Source organism: Conger conger, chromosome 2, assembly GCF_963514075.1.
Source record: "Conger conger chromosome 2, fConCon1.1, whole genome shotgun sequence".
NCBI lineage: Eukaryota > Metazoa > Chordata > Actinopteri > Anguilliformes > Congridae > Conger > Conger conger.
The window spans coordinates 42,626,399-42,652,314 of record NC_083761.1 but is presented as its reverse complement, the minus strand read 5'-3'; the positions used below and the strand labels follow the sequence as shown (position 1 = coordinate 42,652,314).

At 45.0% G+C, this 25,916-nt stretch overlaps 1 protein-coding gene across 7 annotated transcripts in view; it reads right to left on the bottom strand.

Annotated features, from left to right (window-relative positions):
* LOC133122196 (histone deacetylase 5-like) overlaps positions 1-25,916 on the bottom strand; it is an 84,191-nt gene that overhangs the window by 11,868 nt on the left and 46,407 nt on the right. For 5 of the 7 annotated variants that reach the window (XM_061232023.1, XM_061232025.1, XM_061232024.1 and 2 more), the window contains 17 exons: positions 25,570-25,714; positions 24,082-24,187; positions 23,766-23,899; positions 20,162-20,293; positions 18,258-18,370; positions 15,389-15,523; positions 14,509-14,743; positions 13,313-13,533; positions 12,499-12,795; positions 10,117-10,282; positions 8,186-8,319; positions 7,960-8,080; positions 7,388-7,437; positions 1,606-1,713; positions 1,393-1,448; positions 692-779; positions 473-592 (listed from right to left, as the gene is read on the bottom strand). In XM_061232023.1, the coding sequence (XP_061088007.1) occupies positions 473-592; positions 692-779; positions 1,393-1,448; positions 1,606-1,713; positions 7,388-7,437; positions 7,960-8,080; positions 8,186-8,319; positions 10,117-10,282; positions 12,499-12,795; positions 13,313-13,533; positions 14,509-14,743; positions 15,389-15,523; positions 18,258-18,370; positions 20,162-20,293; positions 23,766-23,899; positions 24,082-24,187; positions 25,570-25,714 (2,361 nt within the window). The remainder of the gene's footprint in view (positions 1-472; positions 593-691; positions 780-1,392; positions 1,449-1,605; positions 1,714-7,387; positions 7,438-7,959; positions 8,081-8,185; positions 8,320-10,116; positions 10,283-12,498; positions 12,796-13,312; positions 13,534-14,508; positions 14,744-15,388; positions 15,524-18,257; positions 18,371-20,161; positions 20,294-23,765; positions 23,900-24,081; positions 24,188-25,569; positions 25,715-25,916) is intronic. The other 2 variants (XM_061232021.1, XM_061232022.1) reach the window with 2 other exon arrangements.

Below are 25,916 nucleotides of genomic sequence, written 5' to 3'. Positions count from 1 at the left end.
CACAAACGGTGTTTCTAGATCAGAATTATTCAAAAATAATGGAGGCCTGCTATGCTTTACCCCAAATATTAGCCGGATGGCATTTTTAAATCAGTGGGATAATCAGTTGGGTACCTGAATTAACCCTGGCAGAACAATTCCAGGAAAACCCCAGACTACCCCAGGAGCCAATGATCACTGTATACCATACAGGCCTCACAGTACAACAGCAGAGAGTATGTGCTGACCAGGCATACATATATACCACACTCCAATTATCCTACAGCATGTGTTTGGACTGTGGGAGGAAACCGGGGTATTGGGAGGAAACCCACTCGAACACGGGGAGCACATTCAAACTCCACACAGAAGGGCTCTGGCCATGATTCAAACCGGGGACCTTCTTGTCCTATATAAAGAAATCTTGCCATGGATATTACCCAGAATATCCAGAGAGAGGCTGACAATCAGACAGACACACGGACAGACAGACCTCTTCTGGGGCGCCGCTGCCAGGGAAGAAGTTTCCGTCGTCGTAGCGATGCAGAGAGATGTACAGCACATTGGGGTCGCTGTAGAAGGCTTGCTGGCTGCCGTTGCCGTGGTGGATATCCTGCAGGGGGGACGGGGCCGCCGTAAGGAGATAGCAGGGTTTACACAGGCCCTAAAGCTCACATGACACCCACTGAACCCAAAGGGCCTCCTGACTCACCCAGTCAACAATCAGGATCTTCCCCACATTGAGCTTCTGCTGAAGGAGCTTGGCTGTGATGGCCACCGAGTTAAAGAAGCAGAAGCCCCTGCAGACACGAAAACACAAAATGTAGTTACATTTCATATGGGCACGCCATAGAACAACAGAGGGGAAGGAGAAATACTAGCCCTTAGGGCTGCGAGCTATAGGTACATCAATAAGAACAGTAAGAGCTATCTCTGAGTGGTGGTGATCGGTTTCGCTCCTTCTTTGGTCTTTACTCATACTTGATACGGTAACACCTCCAAACTTCAGTGAAATGTCTCCAGGGGAGAAAAAAAAAACTGAACTTGTCTCTATTCAATGTTGGTTAACTAACCAATTAGTTTATCCTTGAAGTCATGTTTTTATCTACCACATGGAAATAACATGGTCCTGTTGCTGTCATATCAACATTGAAAAGTTTGTGACCCCCCCCCCCCCCCCCCGGAAGCATTTCACTTTGGCTCAGAGAACTGGAGGTGGGCTACCACATCAGGTATGATTAAATAAAAAAGACTGGAAGAAATCTAACACCGCATGCTGGAGAGAGTTGTTACTGCACTTACAAAAAGTATACTGCGATGGCTATATCGCCCTGCCCTGCGAGCCCCAAATTCATTCTTTAACCAGCACCCTCAGCCCATTCGAAATGTCCCAGGAATCAGTGGGGTACATACATAGCAGTGGACTCCTCTGCGTGATGGCCTGGAGGACGAACCACAGCGAAGCCATTCTGCATGGGGAGAGGAGACACAGAGGGGTTGAGTCCTTCAAGGGGAGTGACTCAGTGTTGTTCTATATCTCCAAAAGGTGCACAATTTGTTTGTTCCGGAGGTGTTTTCAGCGACAGGACACGGTATTCCCGCCGGTCTGTGTGCCCATGCAGTTACCTTGAGCTCTCCGGCAGCCACCTTGAACGCCAGCTCGATGACGCAGCCCACGGCCGTCCGCACAGCGCTGGAGGAGTGCATTTCATTCCAGACGGTGTCACTGTCCACCTGCAGTGGGCAGCAGGGAGGCACAGCTGGTGGTCAGCAATGTACACACACACAAAGTATACACAAACACATGCAGAGGTACATACACAGACACAAACAAACAAACACATGCACATTGCATCTCACACTGGTGTACCACTGCCACACATTCAGCACTGGGGACAGTTTAGAAATGCATCCCCATGTTGAAAATATGGGGAACGTGTTGTAATAAACATAGTCCATGCTAGTTTTATGGAAAGAAACAAAATTTAGCACTGCTCTCCACTGCCAGCCCAGAAAACGTTTTTAAGAGGAGAAAGTATGTTAACCCGTTATGGATATAGGCGCCCTCAAGAAAACCCATAGAAAGACCTAAGAATCAGTGTTAAGGGAGATGTAAGGTGCATCTGGCCATAAGGGGTTACATGCAGTCAGGTCCATAAATATTGGGACATCGACACAATTCTCATCTTTTTGGCTCTATACACCACCACAATGGATTTGAAATGAAACGAACAAGATGTGCTTTAACGGCAGACTTTCAGCTTTACTTTGGGGGAATTTACATCCAAATCAGGGGAACGGTGTAGGAATTACAACAGTTTGTATATGTGGCTCACACTTTTTAAGGGATCAAAAGTAATGGGACAAACTAACAATCTTAAATCAAACTTTCACTTTTTAATACTTGGTTGCAAATCCTTTGCAGTCAATTACAGCCTGAAGTCTGGAACGCATAGACATCACCAGACACTGGGTTTCATCCCTGGTGATGCTCTGCCAGGCCTCTACTGCAACTGTCTTCAGTTCCTGCTTGTTCTTGGGGCATTTTCCCTTCAGTTTTGTCTTCAGCAAGTGAAATGCATGTTCAATGAGATTCAATTCAGAATTCATCCTGCTGCTTTTGTCAGCAGTCACATCATCAATAACTACAAGGGAACCAGTTCCATTGGCAGCCATACATGCCCACGCCATGACACTACCACCACCATGCTTCACTGATGAGGTGGTATGTTTTGGATCATGAGCAGTTCCTTTCCTTCTCCATGCTCTTCTCTTCCCATCATTCTGGTACAAGTTGATCTTTGTCTCATCTGTCCATAGGATGTTGTTCCAGAACTGTAAAGACTTTTTGGCAAAGGCTTTTTCTCTAATCTGGTCTTCCTGTTTTTGAGGCTCACCAATGGTTTACATCTTGTGGTGAACCCTCTGTATTCACTCTGGTGAAGTCTTCTCTTGATTGTTGACTTTGACACACATACACCTACCTCCTGGAGAGTGTTCTTGATCTGGCCAACTGTTGTGAAGGGGTTTTTCTTCACCAGAGAAATAATTCTTCTGTCATCCACCACAGTTTTTTTCCGTGGTCTTCCGGGTCTTTTGGTGTTGCTGAGCTGCGTTCTTTCTTTTTAAGAATGTTCCAAACAGTTGATTTGGCCACACGTAATGTTTTTGCTATCTCTCTGATGGGTTTGTTTTGATTTTTCAGCCTAATGATGGCTTGCTTCACTGATAGTGACAGCTCTTTGGATCTCATATTGAGAGTTGACAGCAACAGATTCCAAATGCAAATAGCACACTTGAAATGAACTCTAGACCTTTTATCTGCTCCTTGTAAATGAGATAATGAGGGAATCCCTCCTGATTTCCCCTGCCCCTCCTTTCTGATATCCCTATCCTTGTCTAACACACCCCCCCAAAAAAAAAAAAATGCACTTATGATGACAACCATTTAGAACAGCATTTCATGTGTATTTTGCTAGTTTCTGGATGTGATGCTTTGACTTATGGTAGAACCTATGCACTTGTAAGTCGCTTTGGATTAAAAGCGTCTGCCAAATGACTAAAATGTAAATGTAAAATGTAAATAACACACACCTGGCCATGGAACAGCTGAGCAGCCAATTGTCCCATTACTTTTGGTCCCTTAAAAAATGGGAGGCACATATAGAAACTGTTGTAATTCCTACACCGTTTACCTGATTTGGATGTAAATACCCTGAAAAAGTGAAAAGTCTGCAGTTAAAGCATATCTTGTTAGTTTCATTTCAAATCCATTGTGGTGGTGTATAGAGCCAAAAAGAGGAGAATTGTGTCGATGTTCAAATATTTATGGACCTGACTGTATGTTAACTCAGTGTGACCCTACACATTTCAGCTGTAAAGCCATGGTCAAGGTACATGCTTCCATTGTTTTCTTAGGAGACATCTCTCAACCCATGCTGGAAACAGCATTTAATGCCCTCATTATGATATGAACTGGGAGTCTATGGTAAATCACAACTTCAATAGTTAACAGTGCATTGTTTCCATTTTGCTTCGACTGCTCTATACTGTATCAAGGATGAAATAACTTTCTCCACAACACCTCTCCCACACACTCAGACTTGGCTATTATTTGTAGACATGCATGCATTAAAAACATACAGTGCCCTCCATAATGTCTGGGACAAAGATCCATCATTTATTTAGTTGCCTATGGACTCCACAATTTGAGATTTGTAATAAAAAAAATTGCATGTGCACATTGTCAGATTTTAATAAAGGGCATTTCATACTATTTATAGTCTGATTTATTATTATTATTATTATTATTATTATTATTATTATCATATAATTATTATACTTTGGGAGAAATTACAGCAGTGTTCATACATAGTCTATACATTTCAGCGCACTATAATGTTTGGGACACAGTATGTTATGTAAATGAAAGTGGTCGTGTTTAGTATTTTCTTGCATATCCTTTCCATGCAATGACTGCTTTGGGTCTGCGAGTGATGGACATCACCAGTTGTTGGGTGTCTTCTTTGGTGATGCTCTCTATTGCAGCCAACTTTAGCTCATGCTTGTTTCGGGCGTTAGTCTCCTTTCTCGTTTTCTCTTGAGCATATGAAAGGCATGCTCAATCGGGTTCAGATCAGGTGATTGACTTGGCCACTCAGGAATCCACCATTTTTTTGCATTGAAAAATGACTTTGCTGCTTCACCAGTATGTTTGGGATCATTGTCGTGCTGTAGAATGTGCTCTCTTTCTTCTTAATTATGTTCCAAACAGTTGATTTTGGTAAACCTAAGGTTTGGCTGATGTCTCTAAAGGTTTTATTCTTGCTTCTCAGTCTCATAATGGCATCTTGACTTCCACTGGCAAAAGTTTGATCCTTGATAAACAGCAATAATTGTTTCCAAAGATGATCGAAAGATCTAGGTGCTGCGAGCTCTTTTATACCTGTGAAGACAAGTGTCCTAAACATTATGGTGGCCTGAAATGGGGGGACTATGTATTCACAATGCTGTAATTTCAACATGGTGAAAACAATATGTATAGAAATACCCTTTAATAAAATCTGAGAATGTGCACTTTAACCACATGGCCAATCAGGGGCAAATCAAGACATAATTGGTCTATGTCACAAACATTATGGAGGGCACTCATTATCACTTTGGTTTGGCTTAGCTTTAATCCGAAGGGCTATAACAATATTAAATGGCAAACCAAACGCATGGACTTCAATTCAATCCATGTGCCTTGCAGTTTGGCCTTAACTTTGAAAAACAAATGTAAACATTTTTCAAATACTAACACAGCCAGTTTCTTTACTCATGAAATTAAACTCAATGTAAAAATAGCTACAAACATAACCGAGTCAAATGACGCATTAATTCCTTGTAAACAAAACATGCTGGATAGAGAGCAGGACATCCCAGATACTACACGACGGGTACGTAATCTTGTGAGTTAATATATTACAGAATCTGGGTGCTTGGTTGACATTCTTAACTAATCCATATGAACCATTTATACATATATATATATAAAAGCTGATGGAAATGCACTGAAGCATTGATCAGCCTTCTGATTAAGGCCGCACGATATATCAAAAGACAGTATTTCTATGCACAATAAGATTAACGTCCGCCATGGGTCTTATGGGTGATCTTTAGTCTTTTTAATCACACAGTATCTGATGCAGTAGTAAAAAAAACAACAACAAAAATATGTGAAATGCTTTTGGGAAAAAACATAACTGATAATAAGACAGGGTGGTAATAAGACAGCCGATTGGCAGCAAGGTCGTACAACTTCTATTTGATCATGTGATTTGTTTTTTCAATCACATGGAAGCTGCAAGGCATTTCTGCTGATTGGCTGCCTTATCAGCACCCAATAGATATCAGTAATGTTTTTTTCTCCGCAAACATTTGACATGGCTTCTTGCATTTTGTTCACTACCGTTTCAGGTATGATTTAAGGAAAAAGATGAAAGATAGGCTATAAGCCTGGAGGCAGTTGTTCTCAATACATTTTGAAAAACCATGATCCGAAGATTGAGCAGGCCTACTCTAACTGGGCATCCCCCGAGCCGGGATTTTTTTCTTGCCACTGCTTGAGGGATTTTGCCTCATGTGCTACCAGGGGGCTTAGGGCTAGTATTTGCCCCTCCCCTCTGTTGTACTGGGGGGAGTCTATACAAATCCATGTGATGTCACAACAGCAAAGAACTTACTTCTGGGCGGATAATGGCTCTGGCTCTGCTGCCTACTGATGTTGAGGAATATGTATAGCAGGCAGTGTTTTCCATGTCATTTAACCAAGTCAAAGCTGGAGTATGAAAATAATTTGTGAAAATTGAACAAATTTGTTTTACTTATGATGTATATGATGCGGTCTAGTTAGCTAATGTAACATTAATGTTAGCTGTCAGCAGCCCCCTAACATTGTAACTAATGTTAGTTAGCCAACATCATTAACATGAATATCCAGTGCAAACTAGCTAGCTAGCGTTATGGGAAATCCTATTACTGTAACGTTACCATCAAAACTAGCTAGTTAACTCGTTTTACAACAGGCAAGGTTGGATTTAACGTTTCACATTTGTAAAGTTATCATCCCAGTCTTTCTCTATACGGCCGCCGATGAGCGTCTGGTGTTTATTAGCTAATGTTATCTGCCAACAACATTTGTGAAGGACATGAGCAATACAATCAGTTCCGGTTTTGTTTTTCCCCCCATTTTTCTGATAGTTTGAAACTTATATTGGGCGTCTCTGTGTCAACTGTCATTGACTGTGCCAAGCACTTGTCAAAACTGAGACAGCCCTGTAAACGGACTGCAGTATCTGGGTTATGCTCTTTTAAGAATTGGAAAAAGCCCAATCCCCTGTGTGCCGCATTACAGTCCCAAACACAAGATGATTTTGGCATTGTTAACAAACTGTTTCTACACAGGTCTGGTTTGATCGATTTTGAAGTGATGTTACTTCGTTCCACCGCTGAGTGGCCACCTGGAAGTATCTTAGCGACCTCTGTTCACAAACATTCAGATTTGTCCTATATGAAATTTACCTACATTGAATTTATATTGAATTTATGGTCTTTTTATTTATTCACTAGTTATTTATACTATTGAATTTGTCTTTAAAAATATTATTTGTTTTATACATTCATAGATTTTTATTTGATTTTAAGTATTGTGTTGTCTTATGACATTGTGTCTATTTTTATGGTATTTGTTTTTCACTGCTGCAAAATACTTTGTGCTGTATGCTCGAAAAGTGCTACACAAATAAACATATTATTATTATTAGCAGAGTGCAAATATCGACCAATCAGCAAAGGCGTTGGGAGACGTGTGCCAGAGCCCAAGCTCTTCTCCTGCTAGAAGGATCCCAGACATCCACAGATCACTCACCCCGATGCCTCCACAGGGCAGGACCGCATACATCTTCTGGCTGATTGGACCTGAAAGAGACCAATCAAATGAGATGAAGGTCAGGGGCTGAAATAAGTCACACTCCACCCGTATGCAGCCTGTCTCTCAGCCCCACCCGCACACCCCTACTGACTAGATTAGAAATCATCAAATCTGACCCTCAAATCCAAATCTGACTTGGTGACTGGCAGCAGCTGGATCAGACACTGTGCCTGGAGAAAAAGAAATCCAGCGATGATTCAGAGATGGAGGAGGTGGTCTGGGCTGTTGCGTCTTCAAGGGCTAAAAATACACCCAGCCATCAGAGGAGATAACCCTTAAGAAATGCATCTGTTTGTAGTTGAATTCTTAACCGAGGGGTGACATTTCAGAGAAGATCCAGGGGGAATTCCAATTTGCCAAACACTGTGTGCTCTCTAACACACACACAACCATACCATAACCATACCACACACACACGCACGCACGCACACACGCACGGACGCACACACACAAGCATATGTGTGCGGACACACACACACACACACAAGCAAGCAAGCAAAGTGGAGTACCTAAAAGCTTCTTGCTGTCCAGCTTCTGCCTGTTGTGGGGACTGGTGCCGTAGAGCAGTGTGTGATGCTCGGAATGGACCGTCTGGATCTCATCGAGCGTGGCTTTCCTGCCCCGGATTCTCTGCTCAGACACAAACAGGGTCTTTCACTGGGGTCTCGGTTCAAAAGAAAAACAGAAGGAAAAGCGAAAGCGCTTTGGTCCTCCCGCCAGCAGGAGGCGCCTCACCTCGCAGCGGTTGAGTAACCCAGTCTCCTGCAGTCGGGACCAGATGCTCTGTATCCGGCCAGCGTGCTCCGGGTGTATGTGAGTGTTCCCACACATGCACTGGTGCTTCTGCATGAAGGTGTCGTACACCACACCTGTTAGGAGTAGAGAGGCTCACCAACAAGGAAAAGGGGAAATCGCAGCACGGATCTAATGCTACTGCTCTACTACTCTCTCATAAAACACCTGTGTCCCACAGACCTGGGTCAAATACTAAACTGTTTTGGATTCAAATACTTTCCTGTGCTCGACTGATCTTGCCTGGCGTAACTGAGCCAACCGAGAGGACCAGAAGGTAGGGTTTGCACTTTTTGAGAGTGTTTAATAGGTTTCAGTACAACAGACAAGATCAGTAAAGTGCAGAAATAATTAGAATCCAACAAAACAGTTACGTAATTGACCCAGGGTTGGTGTTCTGTAATATTTAGTGCATAGAAATTACTCGAAAAAAGACTAAGGCCCATTAGTGATGTATCTGAACGGTCCTCTGTCTACAGATTCAGATGATTCTTTGACTTTTTTGGTGAGTAATGAATAGCTTTGAATAAAAGCCATGAATTTTAGTCGCGAGCCAGTCATACAGACGGCACAGGAGTGGGGTGCATACAAATATCTGGCGCCATGTTCTTTCAGCCTAAATATTTTGACAGAACTTATTCTCAACTTAGTATTTTGCAGCACATCAATGCCATCTCCTGAGTCTGTTTTCTGCTGTGATTGCTTTTTTCTGTGCACAGATAAAATTAACCCAAACCCTTTTGGGCATTCCTCCCTCCATAGTTGCTCTTGGCAGCTGAAATGAGTATACTGTAGAAGGTGATTATAATATTTTTAACAATATTGGCCAGTGCACCTGTTCATTTCCCAGAGGACCTGTTTAGAAATAGGTGTATTTATTCATGTCATATTTTGCTATAATTTAGGCCAGCATTTAATTCAAGCAGGCAACATCAATATTTTCTCAAAATATGATACACTGGGGGTCACTGAGATGCAGCCATTGAGCAATGTGCTATAATAATGCTTTGAAATCTGCACTCCATTACCCATTCCTGCATCCCCTCAGTAATGCTGGCTGTATCATTCTACAGCCACTTCTTCCAAGTGCAAACAAAACATGACCATTAAGAAGACAAATTTTTAACATTCTTCACCAAACCTGCCTCTATTTCCACTCAATTAGATAGCTATTATTTTTGCATTATTATTATTATTTTTTTTTTTTTTTACTTCTACTCCTGCAGCCTATCCACTTAAGAGTTATGATGTGTTGTGTGTTCAGAGATGCTCTTCTGCATACCACTGTTGTGATGTGTGGGTATCTGGGTTACTGGGTTACTGTCACCTTCCTGTCTCCTCTAACGTTTCTCATTAACAAGGCATTTCTGTCTACAGAACTGCTGCTCACTGGATTCTTTTTTGCACCATTCTTTGCAAACTGCTGTGCGTGAAAATCCCATGAGACCAGCAGTTTCTGAGATATTCATACCACCTTGTCTGCCACCAACAAATATTCCATGGTGAAAGATCGTATTTTTCCCCCATTCAGATGGTTGATGTGAACATTAACTGAAGCTCCTGTCCTGTATCTACATGAGTGTATGCATTGCTCTGCTGCCACACAATTGGCTGATTAGATAATCGCATGAATAAGTAGGTGTAATAAAGTAAAAATGTTCCTAATAAAGTGCTCGGTGAATGTATGTGTAATGCCTCTATGATGTAAAGTAAAATAATGGTGCGTGTTAATATATGTTAATAATACATTATATAATATATGGTTCATCAATACGGCTAACTCATTATGAATCTCATCTGCGATTGTAGTTACTCAATAGGCATTAATTCATTAGAGTACCATTCTACCAGAGTGCCTGCTGGTACGCCCATACCTGTGGTGAAGAGGTGCTTGATGGGTGCTTCTCCAATAGGGGTGCCTTTGAGGCTGGCGGTGGCCGGGGAGGACTGGGCCCTTCCCAGAGGCCTGTGGGGCATGCCTGTGATTGACATGGAGGCCTGGAACAGGTTGAGCTGCTGCAAGTGCTGCTGGTCCGTAAACTGTTGGGAAAGAAGGGCGGACTGCTTAACTGCGACCACCCCGTTACATCTCCCATAACAGACGGGTGTGACCTGTGCGTTACATCTCCCATAACAGATGGGTGTGACCTGCGCGTTACATCTCCCATAACAGATGGGTGTGACCTGCGCGTTACATCTCCCATAACAGATGGGTGTGACCTGCGCGTTACATCTCCCATAACAGATGGGTGTGACCTGCGCGTTACATCTCCCATAACAGACGGATGTGACCTGTGCGTTGCACCTCCCTTAACAGATGGATGTGACCTGCACATTACATCGCCCATAACAGACCGTTCTTCAAGACATATGACCGTTCAAATGCATTGTGATTCCAAGGCCTTTCTATGGGTTTTCTATAGAGCGGCTTAGTTCATAATGGGCTGAAACAACATGCCACAAACATGGCGCAGACAGCAGCATTGCGAACCTCACAAACACCTGAGTGACAAGTTTGGGTTTTTGTAGATGGCCGTAAATGAATATAACCCAGAGGTGGAAACGGTTTCATTCCAGCTCTGAGCAGACTAAACTTGGGCCTTTCTGAGGAAACGGACTGAGCGCATGCAGGCCTCTACACAGGGCCAAAGCCCAGAGGATGTCCCCCAGCCAACATCTCCTTCCCAGGAGACACTGTAAACACGCAAGCCACAGAGGAGGATCTGCTATCCGTCAAGATGCAAACAGCAAATACCAGGGGCAGCAGGGCATTCTGGGAATAAATAACGGCAGATATTTGTAGAGGCATCTTCTAGCTCGGGCTTCAATTGGCATCAAATAACTAGCATTTTTTTCCCGTATCTGAAATGGTGGTAGCATAAAGCTCTGGTTGTGGGTGGAGCGTTGTTTCGCTACTTCTGAATGGGAATTGAGTGGGAGGGACCACAAGTATGCCAACTCCTCTGTGCCCCCCTCCAATAAGCTGCGGGCCTGTATCCTCCATGAGCTCGTCTATATCCTGGGTGATAGATGAGAGGAGAAACACTAAAGAGGAAACAGAGGTGGGGAGAGGTTGAAGAAAAAGGGGGGTTTACGTTCCAGGCTGTACCACGATTTTTGAAAAAGCCGTCTATTTATTCACACTCCCTAAAGGCATGGCCCAGAGGGGGACAGGGCGGGGGAGGGGGGGCAGTGGGCACACAATGAGTCATGCAGAGATGAGTCACAAACATGAGCCCATTCACAGGTCTCTGCTCACTCAGATGCGAAAAGGCAGAGAAGAGAGGCGTGTGTGTGTCGAAAATTCATCCTCTCACTGCAAACACCACAGCTCGGCCAAAATGAAATGTTCAGATGGACACATTTTCCAATCCTTAGAAAAATGTAAGGAGCAGCCTGCAGCGTTCCTGAGATCCCGGGCACTCATTCATTAATTAGGTACAGAACCCACAACAGGAAGGAGAAAAAGCACTCCCCGAAGACGTCCACAAACCACAACAAGTGACTGTTTGTCCGTTTTACCCCCCGCAACACTCCCGAATGGCGAGGATGACTCATTCGAGGAGGAGGGATCTAAAATGTTTTCTATTTGGCTGCGCATATTAAGCAGTCGCTGGCACTTTGCACAGTGCGCAATTAGGAAAGCCTCACAGTCCGCCCGCCTCACAAACCTTCCAGCCTTCCAACCCACTCCAGTGACAAAGCATTGCGAGTGTTTGTTCCCAAGGACAAATTTACACGGTCAAGTCCTCTTGCGCTTGATTGCACGTAATATAAGATTATGTTTTTTGTTAAGTTTGTTTTTTTGGGTGGGTGGGGGGTAACACCAATTGCAAGCAGCTCAATGACCTTTTTCAAAATTATACGAATTGAGTCAACCTTTCTGTACTCCCAAAATACCCCCAAAAGACACAGGACTTCTTTTTTTATCCTGCTCCCACTGGAGTGCGTTTACAGGGTCCTGATTGGTTGCTGTGCAAACTTAATTTGCAGTAGAAGAAGGAAGAGTGATTTTACCAAAGATTACAGCCTTCCTTGGACAGGCTGTGATTTGGTTTTAAAGGAGTAACATCGTGGTTCAGTGTGACACTTGCCAGCTGTCTTTAGTCAATAACAAAACAAATATGCATAATTTTTTGATTATTCAGTCATTTAAATGTTGATCAACTTTTAACAACAAAATAAAAATCCCGGCAAACCTATCAAATTGTACATTGGATAGCTGCTTGTAAAGAGGAAAGAGCGTCTGTCTTTACCAGTGTGTAAGGCAGGCCCTGCTCGTCAGACTCCTTTAACTCGATGGCCTCATCCTCATCCTCCTCTTCCTCCACCTCACTCTCCGGGTTCTCGTCCTTCACCGTGACCAGCCGTTCGGGGGCGGGGGCCGCCTCCCCGGACCCCTCCTGCTGCGGCTCCTGCTCAAGGGACCCGTCCCCCAGCTCTGGGCTCTCCCCCCGGTCCTCCTGCATCTCCGCCGTCTCCGTCAGCTCCTCCTCTGTCTCCTCCGGGTGGCTGGGCGGCTGGCGAGGAAGCTCGGGGCCCTTGGACAGCATCTGAGGATGGGGGAGGGTGGACGTCCGAGTTCTGTTATGCTAAAGGAAGCTACCTGCTGAAGGGGTTATAGCTCGAGGGCTACCGCGGCTGAAACTTTAGCATCCGTTAGCTAAGGCCAAAATTCACTGTGGCAATGTGAGAGGTAGAAATACGTCTCCAGAATACGAAACTGTCACGGAATCTCCGAAGCACAATTACACGCATGAACTTACAGTAAATAACTCAAAGGAATATTATTATGCTTCAGGTGGGTGCCAGCAACCCAAGGTACTTTCCTTCCCTCAGTGATGACTGGAAGATTTTGACTACTAATAGTGACAAATTAGCAAGCTAGCTAGCGACAGATAAAAATACAAAAAAGAGGTAGGCGCACATCTGTGGTTGGCTGAGCTGAAGCCGTGGGCGGACCTACTGTCGCACACTTGGAGGCAGCGGCTGCCTTCCAGTCGTCACTGGGGGGAGGAAAGTACCTTGGGCGCGCTGGCGGGCAGAACGCAACTCTCTAGCACCCCCTACCTTGTTGAGCTGCATGTGCTGCTGGTACTGTTTCTGCTTCTCCAGGAAGTGCTGGTGCTGCTGCTGCATGACCAGCTGCTGCAGGGCCTGGGGGCTCTGGGGCAGCGGGGCCGACTGGGTGCGGCTGAGGGGCCGGTGACGGGGCAGCTTGTTGTTGACGGTGCGCATGCCCCCTGAAACACGCTCGCCCGTCACCAGTGGCGACTGCCCGTAGATTGGCACTGAGTGAGGAGAGAGGGGGAGGGGCAGTCAGCCTACTGAACTCCTTTTCCACTGCCAGCTGCAGCACCAATGTAGGCCTGCTCATGTGTGCAAGACAGACGTGTGTTCAATGTGTACAGTCAAATATTTCCTTTGTGTGCGCATGTATCTGCGTGTGTGTGTGTGTGGTGTGTGTATACCAATATGTGGTGTGTGCGTGTCTGTGAGTGAGAGTGGATGCCAGTGCAATGTATGTGTGCGTATGTGTGTGTGTGTGTCGGAGTAGATACAAGTGTGTGTGTGTGGGTGTGTGAGTAGATACCAGTGTGTGCATGTGAGTGAATACCAGTGTGTGTGTGTGTGTGTGTGTGTGTGTGGGTACCAGTGTGTGTGTGTGTGTGTGTGTGTGTGAGTGGATATCAGTGTGTGTGTGTGTGTGAGAGTGGATACCAGTGTGTGTGTGTGTGTGTGTGTGTGTGAGAGAGTGGATACCAGTGTGTGTGTGTGTGTGTGTGAGAGTGGATACCAGTGTGTGTGTGTGTGAGAGAGAGTGGATACCAGTGTGTGTGTGTGTGTGTGTGTGAGAGAGAGTGGATACCAGTGTGTGTGTGTGTGTGTGTGTGAGAGAGAGTGGATACCAGTGTGTGTGTGTGTGTGTGTGTGTGTGTGTGTGAGAATGGATACCAGTGTGCGTGTGTGTGTGTGTGTGTGTGAGAGAGTGGATACCAGTGTGTGTGTGTGTGTGTGTGTGAGTGGATACCAGTGTGTGTGTGTGTGTGTGTGAGAGAGAGTGGATACCAGTGTGTGTGTGTGTGTGTGTGTGTGTGTGTGAGTGTGAGAGAGTGGATACCAGTGTGTGTGTGTGTGTGTGTGTGTGAGTGTGAGTGTGAGAGAGTGGATACCAGTGTGTGTGTGTGTGTGTGTGTGTGTGAGTGTGAGAGAGTGGATACCAGTGTGTGTGTGTGTGTGTGTGAGAGCAGGTTGCTGAGGGCTACCTGCGAGCAGCGCACTCTGCTGGCGGGCCTGCTCTAACAGCAGGACGTGCTGCAGCAGGGAGGAGTGGCTGTGGCTGTTGGGGGCCGGAGGCTCCGTGTCATGGGCCAGCCCGGCGGTCAGGCAGGCTGGCAGGGAGGAGGTGCTGACGAACTTCCCCGTGAGAGCGCCACCCTGCCGCAGGGTCTGGATGGCCTGTCGCTCCGCCTCCTGCTGTGCAGACAGCTTCTGAGGAGCCTGGGGAAGAGGGGGAGAGGGGGAGGGAGGGAGGGAGGGAGGGGGAGGGAGAGGGGGAGGGAGAGGGAGAGGGAGAGAGAGAGAGAGAGCGAGAGAGAGAGCGAGAGAGAGAGAGAAATTAGAGATTAGCACGTGCTAATACTCCAACACTTTCCTATAAGGTTACATGAATTGGCATGAACTTGTCCAGTTGTTAGCAAACTAAGTACTGAGAAGTTGGTTAGTCTGTATAGCTTTTAATACATGTTAACAACTACATTAGTTAATGCCAATTCACACAGGAATTAAAATAATCTTCATTTATTTGTTAAGGGTTAACAAATTCTAAATTTATTCTATGGTTTGCTCATAAGATGAGAACTTACCCATGGGGTAATTTGTCCTCTGCATTTCAGCCACCTTAGTTACTTAGGAGCAGTGGGCAGCCACAGTGCAAATAGAGAACATGCATACTCCACACAGATAAGATCTAGCCGGCTGGGATTTGAACCCAGAACACTTGTGTATGTGTTAACTTCATGCTTAATGAAGACATTTGTGCATCGATGAAGTGACGTTACTCCATTAGTTAATGCCTATTTCTGTGCCCTTATTGAAAGTGTGACTTGTGCGTGGGACCTGGGCCGGCAGGAGGGTGGTACTCACGGCGATGTGCGAGTTGGCGGCAGTCACAGTGGCGGGCAGGCCCAGGGAGATGTTGGGGAGCGAGGGGGAGGTGTACAGGCTCAGCAGGCTGGCCGTGCGGTCCACGCCCATGGCCTGCTGCTGGCAGCGCAGGTGCTGTAGGCCGGGAGAGGAGACCTGCCTCAGGGCGTCGTCTAGGGCCGCGCAATACAGCTATCGCCGAACAGCCAATCGTTTTTTAGGTTTCGCTCCTTCTTTTCGTCTTTAATCATACTTGATACGGTAACACACCTCCAAACTTAGGTGAAATGCTTCCGGGGGGAGAAATTACATGACATCTATTCTACGTTGGTTAACTGACCTATTTATTTATTTTTATTTTTAAACACATCCCTTGTGTTTTCGATGTTTATCCTTGTAGTCATGTTTTTATCTACCACATGGAAACTGCATGGCTTTGTTGCTGCCATATCAATGTTGAAAAGATACAAGTGACGTTTTTTCCCCCCCGGAAGCATTTCACTTTGGCTCAGAAAATTGGAGGTGTGCTATCAGAACAGTGATTAAAAAAAACAAAAAAATTGAAAGAAATCTAACACCGCATGCCAGGAATAGTTGTTACCGTGCAAACAAAACATCTTTTTTGATACTGCGATGGCTATATCGCCCAGCCCTAGTGTCGTCCTTAAAACCTCGACTAGCGCCCGCGGGCGTTTCTGCTGGAAAATTCCTTGCTGCTAGCTCCACAGCCATTCTAATCTCTTCCCTGTTACACGTGCGTTTGATTTATTTTCCTTGTGACACAGGTATTTTATCTCTTCCGTTGCAAAGGTGTTTGATTTATTTTCCTCGTTACACAGGTGTTTGACCCCGCCCTTTTTTCATAAGCATCGCGTTTTCTTTAACCAAAAAAACAACACAGACGACTCCACAGCTGAGATCAGTGCTTCAGCTGCATGTGAGGATTAGTACTGATTTTAAGATTGTTTCACTTGTTGTTAAAGCATACATACAGCTATTATATCAGCCATGGTGTCCTGAGATAAACTCCCTTACTAAGTAGGGAGGCTTCCTTAAGTTTTTATACACATTATCAAATTAATGCTAAACGCTAAAACTATCCAAGCATATTTTAAGAAGCAACAATATGTTAATTTTCTTTCACTGCATTCACTCGGGTTGTGAATCCACAGGACAGCTTTTGTGTAGAAGCTCGTGTATATAATAATATGATTATTACACAGGAGCCGACACCGTGCCCAAAGCTACACTACATCTCATTGACTGGCAGAATGATATTTAGCTCATGAGTCAATGAAAAGGGCCACCTTTGAATACAAATCCACACAAATCTAAACGCAGACTGACGCATTCACAAATAAGCTCCTTCCCCGCTGCCCTCCAGTGAGACAGCACCCGGCTCCCCTCCCAAGACCTATAAACTACCCCACAAATCAAGAGGGGGAACTTCCACACAAAGCCTGATAACAACACCCAAATAATAGTCATGGGAGCTATTTTCGGCGGGAACACAGCCAATTACCGAGGCACGGTTTGGTTACAGCATCGGTGTTATTTCTGTGTTCCAAATCTACGGCTGTGTTTAAGTGGTCGGCTGGCAGGCGGTGGGGCAAAGAATCATTTCCTTGGAGATTGCAAAACGCAGATTATTAGTATTGTTTCCTCTGCCAAACGTTTTTTTTATTTAGCGGTTGTCGAACAGGAGCTTGGGACGGCGACGATTAACAGTAAATAGTCCGCCAGGCCAATCTCAAACAGGTTGAAACAACCCATCTGGACGATTATGAAAAACGAGATCGAGATTGTAGGCAATTGCTAACAATGGGTCTGAAAATGGGTCTTAAAAGTGTTTGTTCTAGCTGAATGGCGGAGGGCTCTGACGCACTTGCTGTCTTGCAGTGCTCGGAAAAGACATGAAATTTCACCTTAAAATACCAACTTAATCACAGACTCATTTAGCCTCAGAACACGTCAGAGCGCAAGCACTCCTGTCCAACACCAACTCATTTCTCCATGAGGAACGGTGCTTTCACTGCCAGTTACCCCATACTGCCACGCAATATGAAAGGGGCTGGCTGAAAAACATATTTCTGGACAAAATGACACATGATAATAAAATTAAAACTGCACCACTGTGTCTTTGGGTGGCTGGATTTGAAGGCTTGGGTACAGAGCTCTGAGGGGAGCAGAGCAACACTATAGTAGTATGCCCCTTCAGCCTCTCCTGAAGTCGGAAGAGGATGAGAACAGGAAAAACTGGGAAAAGGCTTATAAAAGCTTATAAAACAAAGAGGAGGAGGAGGAGGAGGAGGAGGAAGGTGACCTAAAATGTTGACCAGGGAATGTGGGGGCTGCATGACTCAGACTGTTCCAAGATGCCAGGGTGTTTTTTTATTTATAAATGCTTTCTTATGCTGGTCAGGGAGGCGAGTGGGAGAAAATGCGCCAGCTCTCTCCCTCTCCCTCTCCCTCTCCCTCTTTCTCTCTCTCTCTCTCTCTCTCTCTCTCTCCCCCTCTCTCCTGCTCTCTCCTGCTCCCGCTCCCTCTCTCCCGCCCTCCAGGTCAAGATGCTCCCTGAAAGCATACTGCCATTCAGAGCCAGGCGCTGTGGGCGACCCTCCCCTTTCCCCTCCTTAGATTTTATATCAATGTTCAAGGTTCTTTATTTGTCACATGCACAGAGATAAGATGTAAAACATGCAGTGAAATGGAGGATGGGCTCAGTCACTGAGTGAGAAACAGTAAATGAATAAAATAGAATAGAGTAAAATAAAATAAAATTTAAAAGAGATGCACTTTCCCTACTTCCCTGAAGAAAAGCGCAGAATGTGGGCAGATTGTGTGAGCTATAGGTGTGAGCGACTCTTACCTTGGCATGGATGTTGGGGACAGAGCCACTGGACCCGTTCTCAGCGATGGCACAGTTGGAGCTATTGGGAGAACTGGGCCCGGAGCCAGGAGCGCTGCTACACATGGAGGATACTGCAATGACACGGGCACACAGATTAGAGCCCTCTCCACAGCCCGTCGCACGGTATGTCCACCTGGTCAAAACCTGCAACCCGTCAAGAGAAAATACCAGCATGTGGGGCAGTATGCCAGACGAGACCTGACCACACTCAATCGCGAAAAAGTAAAGAAATGCTAAGGCTAATGCTAAACGCAAATGCTAAACAGGAGGATGTTCGCTGCCCTCACAATGATTACGGCCGCCAAGAGATATAGATGGTTAATATGTCTCTCTCTCAGACACACACACACACAGAAAGGAAACAGCGAACAAGCAAGCCACTAGATTTAAAGTGCTTCCCCCAGCCCTTAAAGGGAGGGAGGCAGTTTATTAAGGGGCTTTTTCAGAAAAGGGAAATGCAGATCCATGCATTGGCGGGATGTCTATCTGGCCAGACAGCCGGTCACTTCGGGGGAAGTGGTAAAGCGGCGGCCCGATCCCGCTTCCTCCAGCAGACGTCACCCAAAGCCACAACGCTCGCCATCCTGAAAGCCCCCCCTTCACCGCGGGGCTTACCCAACTAATCCTCCCTGTCCTCCACCAAAATGAAAAATGTAAACCATCTGCTTATTCGCCGGGAGCACAACAAACACAGCTCTGAGGCTCGGCCACTCTTGCGAGTCTGGAATAAGTCTTCCTATTTTTAGCCTAGCCCTCTGGCTTCATTAGGGAGAGGGAAAAAGAGACAAACATTGCACATGAAACCTTTGCTGTTGGGTCTGTTTGAGAACAACCTGCAGAACCTACACAGCCTCAGGCACAGGCGACGTGTGCAGATGGTGGGCTCAGAAATGAATGGTATTTAGTGCTTCACGGGTGTATTAAATAATGTGCGCTGGGGCAGAACATCCAGGGATTGATCCCGACACACTCAGCTGGCCGACGGAAGAACAGCCGTCTGCGACCGCATTCTGGGGAGTGAGGAAAAATCGACATGGCCCGTCATTTTGAGTGGGGACTCCTCTCGGCCTGGCTAGCTGTCGTGAAAACCAAAAAACAGTCGCCCTGTTTTGGGCGTTTCAAGACAGGCCAGGGCTAGATGTTCATATCCTGACTTTGAATAAAGTAACTGAATAATCATAATGTGAGGCAAAGAAATTCTTTTTAGATGTCAAATTGATCTATTGATATAAAAATGATTACATCTAAGCTTTCATCGATAGGTTTCGCAGAAACTAAAGCTGGATCCCAAAGCAATGTTACCCATGTCTTCCAATTTCACCGTACAGACAACATAGTGAAAACGTTTTCCAATTAGCCTTGCTATGTGCATTGAGCAATATTCTGGTTTTGTAAAATGGCAGTGATTTGTTGAGTAGCTGGGCACAGATTACTAGCTGATTACTAGCTATTCTTGTAACCATAACAATATGTAGAAAGCTACAGTCGCTAGCTGGTGGATAACCATGACAATTAGCAAAACAATTTGTAATAAATATTGTCTCCTTTTATACATTTTGTCTACTGTTTTGCACTACCATCACGTAAAAGCCTAACATGTCCAAAGCTTCAAATGGAAACACAGGGCGGTCATGTTTACACAAATACTTCAACGGCACAAACCAGGGACTTAAAATAGCACAATGGCTGGCCATGACCCTGTGGGATTTTTTTAGAGCAGCCATTCACTGCTCCTTTTGTGATGGACTTTTCCAATTCCAGCGAAAAAAAGAGAAAGCCAGGCGGTCGTCCTCTAAAGATCCATCGCGGCACAAAGCCGGACCCCCTGCCAGCGGAGGGCTACGGTGCGAGAGGAGGTTCACCTGTGATTTCGATGGCTCTCTTCTTGAAGGTGCTGATCACCGTGCCGTCCTTGCGCCTCAGCAGGGGGCTGCTCCGCCTCTCCGCCACCTTCTGTTTTAACCGCGAGCGCACCTTCAGGTTGGGCTCAGACACTGGGGACAGGGAGAGCCAGGAAGGAGGGGGGAGAGAACAAAGAGGAGGAACAGCGTGAGTGGCAGAGTTATGTTCCTGTCTGCCATGTACATTTCCACACTTGAGACAGCTCTGAGCAAAATGCAAGAGCCACTGGCACCCGGAAGACCGTTTGAACCGAACTGAGTCACTGCTCTCCGCCGCTTGGACTGTCATTGGAAATCAGTCAGTCTTTGTTTAAACCGAATGACATCACTGTCCATAGCTTGCCACTGTTAAAGGCCATCAGCAGAGCTCAAAGAAGGGGCAGGCTCCTTCCAAACCGCATAGAGTACCAGAAGGCCGAACGTCAAACAGTGCTAAACACAAGCACATAGTCTACCTCTGTACATAAATGTCACTCTCCGGGGTGAAGATGGACGTTGCTGATATTATTTGATTTTGTAAAAGTCCCCGTGCTTCTACTGTGCCAGCATGAAAAGGAAAGCAACTCATTATTACAATACTGCATTTGTTTCTGAGCTCTTATTTATTAAAACAATAACAATAACAATGGGATATACAATAGAACTATATAAAAATATAAAATAAAAAGAAAACTCTTTTGTTCATTGCTATTGAATAATCTTTGGTTGAAAAGTATTAAACCAGCAATATTCTATGGTGTCCAGATAAGTATCTGCAAAACAGGAGAAGCAATGTCTGCAAAAGAACTCATCTTGCGTGAAAGGAAACAAGGATTTCTATGAAAACTTGGGCTGGACGCACACAGATATTCATCAATTGCAAAACCTAGACCTCGGACCTCCAACTAAATTGCCAACTATGATTACAAAAAAGTTTTACAAAAAAACACATTAACAATAACTTTAACATTAATTAACCGACCTGACCAACCAGGATGGAATGCAAACTTTTTTACTAGACTTTTACTTGTCCTGTATATGTTTTTTATTGAGATTTGCTACTGGAGTCTATCCCAGCATACATTGGGCGAAAGGCAGGAATCCAGTCCATCGCAGGGCACACACACCATTCACTCACACACTCATACCTACGAGCAATTTAGACTCTCCAATCAGCCTAACCTGCATGTCTTTGGACTGTGGGAGGAAACCGGAGTACCCACGCAGACACGGGGAGAACATGCAAACTCCACACAAGGAGGCCCCGGCCGATGGGGATTCGAACCCAGGCCCTCCTCGCTGTGAGGCCTACTTGCTTGCTGTACATGTTATATGTCCTGTTATATATGTTATGTTTTGTCTGTGTGCCGACCCCAGGGAGAGTAGCTGCTATGTAAACAGTCTACCCTTGCCACTACTGTCTGTCTGCCTGGAACAGCCAGGCATATGGAGAACATCACATCACACAGAAGACCGCCATTGACCTGCACACACCTGCTAGCACAGATGGGGGGGCGCAGAGCTGAGAGCATCGATTCGGCTTAATTTATCACCCGCATTCCTGACTATTTATGGGAAATGCTATTGACCTGATGATCAATGTTTTCTTAGAAAAGCAAGCCAGCGCCAAAGCCAAATTCCTGGAATCAACAGTGACGCATGATTCATATCGCACGTCACGGTGACGCTTTATTCACATCAGAAAATCTGAACTAAAAAATATCACTGACTCGCTTCAGCGGAGGGCAAGATGCACCCGAGGTGTGCTAGAGCCACTTCCACCAAAAATTGGAACTCCACGCCACTGCTACATGCAGATGGAAAAGAGGCAGGACAGCAGGTTTATGCAAAGTAAGCTTATCCTGTAAATGGCGTTGGACAACCACCTTTTTTCAACCTAGCATGTGTGGTTCACCCCCGCACGGTTCAATCTCAAAAACATTTAGCCTCATTCTGTTCTCAAATTCTGCACATAATCAATTTCCCTCCCCAAATTTCTGTTGTGGTTTTTCAAAAAATTGGAATATCAATAGAACAGGCATCATTAATTATTCCTGTGTTGGAAGCTAGTGAGCGACTGCGCACATTTCTCAGTCACTCATAGAGAGGCCAGGCAAAATGTGACGGTGGCAGCCAAAGGTCCTTCAGGGTCAGCACCCCTACATTGTGATTTAAATACAAACTTCAATGTCGGGGTGCATCAAAATGACACAGCAAGAGGGGGTGTGGGGGCAGGAGGTTGGGCCAAATCAGCATTAGCCAGACTGAGGCAAATTAATCTTCAATGCTTAAAAATGTGCCTGCACCAAACTTCGTCAAAGTCATGTTACTATTCACATGAAAGGAATGCATAGTCTTTGGCTTTCACAAAAGCTGACTCACTAGATTAACACTGTAACGGCGTGTTCCTATTAGTACAGAACCTGTTTAATAAACTCAGTTATGTGGTTTTGGTGCCAAGGTGAATTATAATGACTGTTTAAAAAAAGATTCTGAAGCCATTCTCAGAATTGCATGCAAGCCTCGCTTAATTCTGCACAATTGGCTACTGTTTAGACAACTGGAGTGTGACGTTTTTGTTATTTTTGTTATGTCTAAATCACGTCAGCCTGGTAATGTAGAACAGAGGCAATTAAGCCAAATACAATTAATGGCTTTCACACAGACGTAATTTCCAAAAGAAAGCATGCAGGAACTTCTGGGACCTTGGAGGAGAGCCATGACATTCTGGATTAGGATCAAAAAATTTAACGACGGTGGACCGTCGCAGGAGCCTGACAGCTCCTCATCCACATCTTTTGTTCTGGAAATGTTTTGACAGGACGTCAAACTTCAGATGCGTAACAAAAGGAGCAATGCGGACCTGCGGAACCTGTTTACACTCATTGAGTGAACTGTCAGGTCGAAGGTCGGCTGTTTTTGGGGAGCTGGGGAGAGAAGATGGAAGGAAGGCAGTTGTAGGAATTGAGAGAGGAGAAAGAAGTCAGAAGCTTAGGGAAGAAAAAAGGAAAAGGAGATGGAGGTAGTCCGTACTACGCTGGTAGGCAGACAGCACTCCCACCTGCCTGTGCTGGTGACTAAGGCTGACTCACACCTGCAGACAGAACAGAATCCTCAAAAGGCATTCAGCCGTACTTCATAACTTCTCTCCTGGTCTCACTCTTTTCTCTCCCTCTCACCTCTTTAGTCTCTGAACTGTCTGTACAGTCTCTCCAAAAGGCTCTCTCGGGTCCAAGTAGCACTCACCCATTTCCGTCACCTTTAACAAAAGTCTTACGTCTGTACCCAACTAAGATCTAAGAACAGTAAGAACAGAAGTAAGAACAGCCTACTTTGATTATTTTAAGATGCCTAGTCTTGGTGCTTCACGCCACGTCGACAAAATGTGTGAATGTACCATCTCTTACACGAGGTCTTTAAAATGCATAACTGAAAGCCCATAACCACAGGAGGAGGGGGTCTTTTAAATAACCACTTCAGCAGAATACAGTCGCTAGCCCAAATGAGCTGTGCCCACTCATTGGCAGTGGCAGCAGAAGACACAAAATCCAGGAATGGAAAAGAAAGAATGAGAAGGGATACCAACTTGTCTTGCGTAAGGGGAAGTCGTCTTTGCTGTCGTAGGAGCCGAGCAGAGGGGAGAGTTTGTAGGAAGGAGGTGTCCCGGGAGTGTTGTTCTGTGGAGGGCAGCTCTGGTCCAGAGAGGTTTGGAGGACCCCCCTGTGGTTCCAAAAATGACATCTATTACTTTCTCAACAATTACATTTGTCATGTTAACATGCTTGGGCTTGCGAGTCCATTTTCTCCATACTCAATGAAAACCGTTTGGTAAAGTCCCACGTTCAATTACAACCTCACAGTGACACTTCCCGAGTGCCAGACCGTTAAACCTTCACACTCACCAGCATTTTGAGGGAAAGGAATGGTTCAGTCCGCCAGGCATGGGTTCTTTTTTGTTAAGGAGGAACTCCTGGAGTTTCAGCCTGACCTCTGTGCTGGCGATTGCACCTGTTGGGACAGAAAGACAAAATGTCCGCCTGTCCAGAAATGTCAGTCGAGCATTTTGGTATATTTGCTAGGGACGGCTTGACTAGTATGAAATTAGATTGTCGTAATCTAGTGACTAACTAAATACAAACAAAACTAATGTCAGTTAAATAGATAGCTGGATAGCTAAAGCTGCCAACAGCTAGCCAGAATGAAATATTTTCTTATAGGAGGGCAAGCTTCGTCATCTTGGGGGTATAGGTGGGGTTGAGAACGGGGGGTAAACGTTTTTTTTTTATGTAAGCACAGGAGGGAGGAAAGGAAAGAAATACCGCATAGTCTGCCTTTACATTTTTACAGTCATTCTGACACAGGCGCACATACGACGCATTCTGCCCAGGAAACATGTGTCTTATATAAGAAACTGCCGCACGGAGCAGAAACTGCAGAATGCATGCCATCTAGATGAGCAAGATGTGCTTCTCTCCTTAATGCAGATACATTTAAGGTTATAGATATTATAAGTGTGGCTAATTATGTATTCCGTCAAATTTACTGAAGTTAACAACGGTCGATTTGCGGGTGAAATTTGTCTGCCTCAAAAGAGCAGGCATAAACCGAGGTGCAAGCGAGACAGCAAAAGTTATTATCTTGAAATAACTTTGCACTGAATTTAAATCACACCAGTTCAATTCCAAGAAATCATCAAACAGTTTTTTTTATATTAAATACTAATTCATGACTGCAACTAAGCAATAATTATGGCTGGGTGTTTGTCACAGAAAATATTTACAAAATAATTAATTCAATTAACCAATATCTCATGCGAAGCAGTGGGAAATGACTGATATAACATGCACAAAAATAGTGACAGTAACAAGTATTAGTTGCCGCTAGTAAAAAAAAATAAAAATAATAATGAGTGGGCTGAATGCATTGATATTCTGCTTTTAATTGCTTTTGTCCATTGTGGAAACGCATTTTGCCTTTAACAGAACCTTGTTAGAAACAGAGCATGCTCATCTGGCATTGCTAAAATAGTAAAAACAGGGTTGTGTGTTTGTTTTGATTAGTTATCCTCCTAAATAATCACAGAAAAGGAACGGGAAAAGACTTCTGTGACCAGCAACCAGCCATACAAATAATTGTGCTTCAGGGAGAAAAACAATACGACCTCCCAGACAACGTTCCAATTCCTGGCAATAATCAAGCTCAATGCAACGGCACATCTCACATTTGGGAATAATATGTAGCTGGAATACGTACACATTTTGTCCTGTGCTGGATATGCTTTTATGTGGCAGCAGATACATGGATATCACCACATGCAGTAAAGATATGATTGCGTAACGAGCTGTAGCCTTCGTAAATAAGACTTTAATTTGGGAGGTGTGGAGTCTCACTCTCTTTGCCCTTCTCCTTGTTCCTCAGCATGATGAGCTGCTGCTCCAGCCTCTGTTTCTCCAGCTCGTCCTGTCTCTGCTGCTCCAGCTTCCTCTTCTGCTCCAGCTCCTGCTGCCGCTTGGCCGCTAAGATCTCCTGCTGCTGCTGCCGGAGCAACGCGCCAACACTTAACCTTTACATTACATTTACAACTTTAAATAAGAGCATGTTACATCACATTAATGGCATTTTGGCAGACACTCTTATCCAGAGCGACGTACAGTTGATTAGACTAAGCAGGAGACAATCCTCCCCTGGAGCAATGCAGGGTTAAGGGCCTTGCTCAAGGGCCCAACGACTGTGCAGA